At 49.1% G+C, this 8,065-nt stretch overlaps 1 protein-coding gene across 1 annotated transcript in view; it reads left to right on the top strand.

Moving 5' to 3' along the window:
- The first annotated feature begins 7,326 nt into the window (after nt 1-7,326).
- Nucleotides 7,327-8,065, top strand: part of JAG1 (jagged canonical Notch ligand 1) — a 36,125-nt gene continuing 35,386 nt past the window's right edge. The window contains exon 1 of the mRNA XM_030821988.1: nt 7,327-7,913. Within this exon, the coding sequence (XP_030677848.1) occupies nt 7,833-7,913 (81 nt within the window). The 5' untranslated portion in view covers nt 7,327-7,832. The remainder of the gene's footprint in view (nt 7,914-8,065) is intronic.

The following is an 8,065-nucleotide window of genomic DNA, read 5'->3' as shown; positions in this document are numbered from 1 at the left end:
ATCTTTTGGAAATTAAACTTTCTTCTTTATAGTCATTCTAAGTTTTCTATGTCTTAGCCTTACTTCCAAAAGCAAAAAGAACCTCTGATATTGCTCTGAAATAATTTCTGAATGATGCTTATGAAAATCTATGTGTCAGTAAACCTATGTTATGACTAATATCTAAGGATCTAGAAATGTATAGTTGTTACTTGTACCAATATTTCTGTGCTGAAGCTATTATTTCTTTATTTAGTCATCCTTAAGTGCTCTTAGCATAAAGCAATAATAAAAACAACTATTTATCTTCCCAGTGGGAAATCAAACATAAGCATTGCAATGATCCACTTTTGATGTTCTTAATAACTTCTCATTTAGAGGAAGCCATCAGTACAGAAACCACTGGCTTGAGAACAAAAGTGTCAAATACAGACATAGTCCTGTAATTTATTTGGGACCATTAACCCGAACATGAAATATGTAATTCAAAGCTCTGTTATTTTCATGCCATTGGCAGGTGCAATCACCTTTCTTTGACTCTCACATTTATGTATGTAAAAATTTGAAATTTTCTCAGATAACTAAATACATTTAGCTCTCTTTTCTCAAGTTCCAGCAACTACTTTACCTTATTTATTTATTTATTTGAGATCTGGAGGCATGCGTTTGGAAAAGCTGAGTGCAAGTGAGATGAAAGGTACTCACAGAGAAAACTGTATTGTGGTAGTTTCCTAATACTACTTGCTTCTGGAAGTGTAATTTCCAGAACCTTTCAGGAGATGAAAAGGCTTGTAAGAGCTCAGTCGTACTTTGCAATTATAGAAAATTGTTAGTTGCATTTAAATCAGTCGACTGTACAAATGGACCAATTTGGTTAAAAAAAAATTCCATCCCAGAATATCTATAGGTTAAGTCATTCAAGTGCCACTCACAAGAACGGACGACTCACTATATCAGTGCCACAAAAAAGGAGGATATGTGAATCATTTACAGTTGTTTTGAGAATGCCAATTTAACAGCAACTTACACCCAGATTTATTTTTTTTCCTGAAAAGACTGAACTCTAAGAAAAAAGTACATTTTGTACGTAGGACTTCTCCCACACTCTAGCTTCACAAAGAACATTTGATTTTAACTAAGGAGTAAAATGTAAATATTAGTCCCGTAGTTCCGAGATTTTGCATGTAAGATTTTGGCGACTTTCTGTGATTGGTTTGGTAAAGGGCATGTGGACACATAATTCTATTCATCCTGATGGTTTTCCACATAATGACTATGAAACAGGATTGGGGCAGGGAGGGCAAAATCATAACTACCTGGGCTCAAGATAAAACCAAGACAATGTTTTGATATCAAAACCCAGCACACCAGCAGCTCTCTCTCTCTCTCTTCTTTTCTCTCCTCTCTCCTCTCTCTTCTTTTCTCTCCTCTCTCCTCTCTCTTCTTTTCTCTCCTCTCTCTCCCCCGCGCGACCTGACTTCTATCTCTCCAATAAAGATCTCTTGGCTGCCATCGGTGTCGTCTCTGACTAGCCTGTCACCCTTCATTTTGGTGCCGTGACTCGGATCGGGATCCCCACCTTTAGGTGGGACCCCGATCCCCTTCCCAGGCTCAGTCTAGACCTCCAGCCAGCCTTCACCCATTTTCCTGTTCGCCGAGCTCTTCGTCCACCACTGGCCTCATCTCGCTTCTCTTTAGACATTATCAACTCCTAGCAACCAGCGAAGAAGCGGCTGACTCCAGAGACAGACTCCGAGCGCCATGTCTCGGTTCCACCAGTTCCTAGATGATCTCCGCAAAGACTGCTGGCTCATCACAGACCCCTCCCTGCCCCTTGGCTGGCTACAAGGAACATTCATGGACTTCACAACTGAGGAGGTGTTCACATACAGCGCCCTACTGCTTGGCCTTATACTCCTGCTGTGCCCCGTACACAACCCCACAGTCCTCCCATACCCCTCCCCCACGACGCCCCCACTCAGCAGGAAGTACTCAGACGAACTACAACGCCCATTTCCCCACTTCTTAAGAAACAAAAAAGGGAGGAATGTTAGGTAACAGGGGTACCTTAATGGCGCCGGTTCCGGGTTCTTCTCCCCTCCTTGACCGGGCGCTGTCTGAACCCGCCAAAGGAGGGCCAATCAGAAAGAAGCATCTCCCGCCTTCCCTTGGGCCCGCCCCACATAGGCCCAAGGGATATAAAACCCAGCACACCAGCAGCTCTCTCTCCTCTCTCTCCCCCGCGCGACCTGACCTCTACCTCTCCAATAAAGATCTCTTGGCTGCCAAAAAAAAAAAAAAAAAAAAAAAAAATAAAACCAAGACAATGTTTAACACACGCTCATACAAAATCACTATTGATAATACAAAACATTCACAGTTCTGGTTTCAAAAAATTAATCCAGATCTCTTGTGTACATATGATGAAGCTTTGGGAAAAAAAAAATAGCTGGATCTACTCAATTTATGCTTGAATGAGCAAACTTGTGGCCTGGTTGTGGTTGCTACAACTATACCCTGATTTTCAGTGTCTGTTATGTATAGGTTGGTGGTGGTTTGTTTGTTTTGTTTTTTGTTTTTTTCCATGTAGAATATCTTGTGATGTGGGAGAATGATGTTGTGCTTCCTTAGGGGGCTGGCTGGACAGGTTCATGGGAGGCAGTAACCTGGCGGGACATGTGAGCTTCACTGGGCTCTGCTGGAAAGGGGCAGAAAGATATCATATCTGTGGAATAGGATTTGTGAACTTGTGTTAATGTCTCTGCAGGTTCAAATAAGGAATAAGGAAGATCTTAACGGATATTTTACATGTGCCTTCTCTACAATTTGAACCTAACTGGAATGAAGAATGGGAAGAAAGAACTACTTTCCTTTCATTCACTTTTTTTTTTTTCTTTCTGAGATGGAGTTTCGCTCTTGTTGCCCAGGCTGCAGTGCAATGGTGCGATCTCGGCTCACTGCAACCTCCGCCTCCCAGGTTCAAGCAATTCTCCTGCCTCAGCCTCCCGAGTAGCTGGGATTACAGGCATGCACCACCACGCCCAGCTAATTTTGTATTTTTAGTAGAGACGGGGTTTCTCCATGTTGAGGCTGGTCTCAAACTCCTGACCTCAGGTGATCCGCCCGCCTTGGCCTTCCAAAGTGCTGGGATTACAGGCGTGAGCCACCGCACTCGGCCTCATTCACTCTTAAAATCTACACTATCACCATTCCTTTGAAACACACTCTCCACTCAGTAGTGCTGAAGACCAGTATTGTGGTGTTGCCCACCATATTCTTGGCACCTACAAAATACCTGGCAAATCAATAACTATCTTCCCCAAGATTTAAGAAGGAAAATTTTCAAACATAGAAAAATGTCGAAGAATTTTGCAGTGAACACCACTGTAACACCTAAATTCTACCATTAAGACTTTACTGGCTGGGCGCAGTGGCTCATGCCTGTAATCCCAGCACTTTGGGGGACCAAGGCAGGAGGATCACTTGAGGTCAGGAGTTTAAGAGCAGCCATGGCCAACATGGTGAAACCCCATCTCTACTAAAAGATACAAAAATTAGCCGCGTATGATGGCATGCGCCTAATCCCAGCTGCTCGGGAGGCTGAAACAGGAGAATCACCTGAACCCGGGAGGCGGAGATTGCAGTGAACCAAGATTGTGCCACTGCACTCCAGGCCTGGACAACAGAGTGAGACTCTGTCTCAAAAAAAAAAAAAAAAAGACTTTACTATTTTGCTTCAGCGTGTATCCACCCATCCAGCCATCCTCTCTGATCCCTCTAATTTTGTATGCATTTCAGTGTAAGTTGCAGATATCATTCCACTTCCCCGCTAAATGCTTCAGCACTCATATAACTGGAGGTGAATATCTGTTCACAATTCTTTTTTTCTCTTTTGAACACCTAATGAAATACAACAATCTTAAATGTACTATTTAATAAATTTTGACGAATGCATACACCTGTGTAGCCCAAACACCTATCAAAAATATGAAACATTACTCCACAATGCCCCCAGAAGAGCCTCAAGCCCATCCCAGTGAATCTCTACTCCCACCCACCCACCCTCAAAATCACTCTTGTGATCTTTTTTCACCAGTTTTTCCTGTTCTGGAACTTCGTATAAATAAATTCATACAGGATGTAGTCTTTTGTGTCTGGCTAATTTCACTTAACGTAATATTTTTTAGATCATCGATGTTACTGCTTATAATAGCAGTTCTCAATAAATATTGATTAGCTTATTTTAACCGCAGTGTTGATTACAGTTGATTAGATGTATTTAAATACAGCTAATATAGCTTGAATGTCTCTTATAAAGCCTTTGCAGGTTCAGAACTGCTATATGTTGTTGACTAGATAAAGGCGGGGCAAGTTTTCTGGGAAAAGAAAAAATGAGGCATCCATCATCTTTTTAGAATTAAAGGAAAAGACATCCAAGGATGATGTTTTGAGCACACGAGACAGGTCAGATAGTAACTGACTACAAGCCTCTCCCCTTCTCTCAGGTGTAGGTATGATAGCTAAAGATGGCATTTTCCACAGGAATGTTCTTCTGGAATATTCATTTACACTTGGAGGCTATACCCCAAAGCAGGACAAGGCTCGGCCAAGGGGGAACCTCTGTATTTCAGTTCTCTCAGCAGCAGTTCCTCATTCTCTAAGGAGGGGGCCTGACAACTGGCTTCAAGGAAGTGGAGGATAGAGCTTCCACTCAGTGTCTGTTGTGGTAAACGTGACTGGCTTTTTGGGGGAGTCCCAATTATTTGGAAGAGCCTCAACTGAAAATTTTCAAAAGAATTCCCTCTAGCCCACAACTGCCTTCTCTAAAAGTGGGTTCCCAGGCTCAGGAAGGGTGTGGGACTCTGTGCTATGTGACATGAAAATTTTGTGTTTATCAGTGATTTGACATTCTTGTTAGGTTTAATCAGGTAGTTTTCACCTCTCAGAATCTATATTTTCTTTCCTATCAGTCAAATGGGCTAAATTCACTGGTGGACTGGAGGTGACACCAGCTTGCATGTGGCCCAAATTGCAACTGGTGGCACCTGCAATCTCAGGTAGCCCTTCTAGGTGAAGCCAGGTGGAGATCTAAACACTTTAACTAAAGGTCTGGCTCCGCAGCCTCTTTCTTGAGAGCTCTGTGGGGCACAAGGCACAGAATTAAAACAGGGTCAGACACAGGGAACTCCAAGGAGTGTGCACTTTAAGATCACACCAGCCTTTTTCAGCACTGCTTTTTTTTTTTAGATGGAGTCTCACTCTGTCGCCAGGCTGGAGTACAGTGGCATGATCTCAGCTCACTGCAACCTCTGCCTCCCAGGTTGAAGCGATTCTCCTCTCTCAGCCTCCCGAGTAGCTGGGACTACAGGTATGCGCCACCACGCCCAGCTAATTTTTCTATTTGTATAGAGACGGGGCTTCACCATGTTGACCAGGATGGTCTCAATCTCTTGACCTCGTGATCCACCCGCCTCGGCCTCCCAAAGTGCTGGGATTACAGGCATGACCCACAGCGCCCGGCCAATTTTACTTTTAAACCATTATTTAGCACCCAAACTCAGGGATACCTGGGAGTAGAAATTAGAACAGGACAGATAAGTGGGGAGACTGGTGTTGATGGAAACCTCAGTGAGAAAAGTGTAGATGGGATTACAGTTGATAACTGGATGCCTTGATTTAGGATAATTGGGGAAAGGGAGGCTGGGGCACATTGAAACACCCAGGTTGTCTCTGCCTACCCCAGCTGCTAACATGACCAGTTGTAAACTTGCTCTGTTCTTAGAAACCTCCCTTCCAAAACACAGATTCTCTCGCCAGTGCTCAAGATGGGACACATTACCACTAAGTAAGCACTTTTCTTAGGAGCATTTCTTGGGCCGCTAAAATGCCAAGACTCCTAACCATCCTTGGTAGCTTTGAACCCATGTAAAGACGTCAGTTAGCTGCTCTAGTTTATTCCTCAGAATGATGAGATCTGGCACTGAAAATATTGTTCATACTGAGCCTCCCATCAAATGCAATAAGTAGATAACCACAAATACCCACCATTTTATGCTCATAACTCAGCATGTTGGAAACTATTTTCCCTTGACCTATTGCCAGCCCATCACGCCCCACACCCAGGAGAACTCAAGCCCCAAACCGGCCGCTGAGTAGTCACGCTTTTCTGCAGGACATACCCACTATTAGGGCCAAAACTTTGTCCACCCTTCAAAGGAAGTCGATGTTTCCATATAAAGGTCCCCTCAAATGCAACAGCAAGCCCGTTGGGAGAGGGGTTGGCAGAGGCTACGGCCAGGCAACGAGCTTTCTTCGACCTTGATTATGACCGGGAGTGTAGCTGTTAATTGCGAGGCTTGCCTCAAGGTGGAAAACAGTATCGGTTTCCACTGCCACCCCAGAGAAGGCAAGTTCCGCGACTGGCGGTGGTGGGGACACGGTCCCTCCCAGGCCCATCTCTTGCCACCCACAGAGCTGCTCGGAGGCCGCCTACAGGTGCAATCCCGGCACTGCGGCCGGGGCGGCGGGCCGGGGAGGGCGTCCAAGCCCACCAGCATCTCCGCCGGCCCTTCCCAAAGCCTGAACAGGGCCCCGGCGTGCCCGCCGCCTTCTACCCCCGGTTTCCCCGCGCCTCTGCCCCGGCGCGGTTTGGAAAGGAAGCTGGGAGCCCTCCCAGGCTCCGCAGACTCGGATTTGGGAGGGGGTGGGAGGCGGCCGAGGCTTCCCCTCGAATCTGCGGCAAGCCTGTCTCCAGGAAAGTTTTCCAAAGTTCCCAGCAGCGTCTGCCCAGGTCGCCTCCGCGGAGCGAGCAGACGGCGGCAAGCGCGCCAGCCTCGCCGCCGCCTCTGCCGCCAGCAGAGCGCTCTGGGCGGCTCGCTCGCGGGAAGCGGGCCGAACTCCCGGCGGGCAGGCAGGCCCTCCTCCCGGGGCGAAAGCCGCAGCTGACGCAGGCGGTTCGGAAGGCGGAAGCTGCCCCGCTTCGACCGCTCAGTCAGCGCCGCGGCGCCTACACCTGGGGCCCCGACGCGCGGGCAAAGGCGCCCAGCCCGGGGCGCCCGAGGGGGCGGTCCCCGCTGGGGGGCCTCCAGGCGTCCCTGAGCAACGATCCCTTCCAGGTACCTCCCCGCACTCTCCCTTCCCTCCCGTCCCGAAGCTCCCGAGGGCGGGGGTTGTTGTGGGGCCCCGGTACTTCTACGCCGCCCTGAACATCCCGCAGCCCCCAACCCCTTCCAAGTTCCTCCCCGCACTACCCCCTCCCCAGCAACGTGAAGGGGAGGGGCGTGCCCTGGGTGAGCACGCCCTCTCATGAATATTAATAAGCGCGCATGCGCCTTGCCCGGCGTGCTGGGTAGAGGTGGCCAGCCCCGGCCGCTGCTGCCAGACGGGCTCTCCGGGTCCCTCTCCGAGAGCCGGGCGGGCACGCGTCATTGTGTTACCTGCGGCCGGCCCGCGAGCTAGGCTGCGTTTTTTTTTCTCCCCTCCCTCCCTCCTTTTTCCATGCAGCTGATCTGAAAGGGAATAAAAGGCTGCGCATAATCGTAATAATAAAAGAAGGGGAGCGCGAGAGAAGGAAAGAAAGCCGGGAGGTGGAAGAGGAGGGGGAGCGTCTCAAAGAAGCGATCAGAATAATAAAAGGAGGCCGGGCTCTTTGCCTTCTGGAACGGGCCGCTCTTGAAAGGGCTTTTGAAAAGTGGTGTTGTTTTCCAGTCGTGCATGCTCCAATCGGCGGAGTATATTAGAGCCGGGACGCGGCGGCCGCAGGGGCAGGGGCAGCGGCGACGGCAGCACCGGCGGCAGCACCAGCGCGAACAGCAGCGGCGGCGTCCCGAGTGCCCGCGGCGCGCGGCGCAGCGATGCGTTCCCCACGGACGCGCGGCCGGCCCGGGCGCCCCCTAAGCCTCCTGCTTGCCCTGCTCTGTGCCCTGCGAGCCAAGGTAGGAGCCCCTCTCCGGGCCTCCCTCCCAGCCGTCCTCTCCCTCCCCTCGCGGCGCCCTGGGCGGTTGAGCCCCGCGAGCAGGCTCGGCAGCCTTCGAGCGCCCGACTCCTCGCCCCTGCGCCCGAGCGGCTGCACCTGGGCTGAGCGCGC

This window comes from Nomascus leucogenys, chromosome 11, assembly GCF_006542625.1.
Source record: "Nomascus leucogenys isolate Asia chromosome 11, Asia_NLE_v1, whole genome shotgun sequence".
NCBI classification, from domain to species: domain Eukaryota; kingdom Metazoa; phylum Chordata; class Mammalia; order Primates; family Hylobatidae; genus Nomascus; species Nomascus leucogenys.
This window is presented reverse-complemented; position numbering and strand designations above follow the sequence as displayed.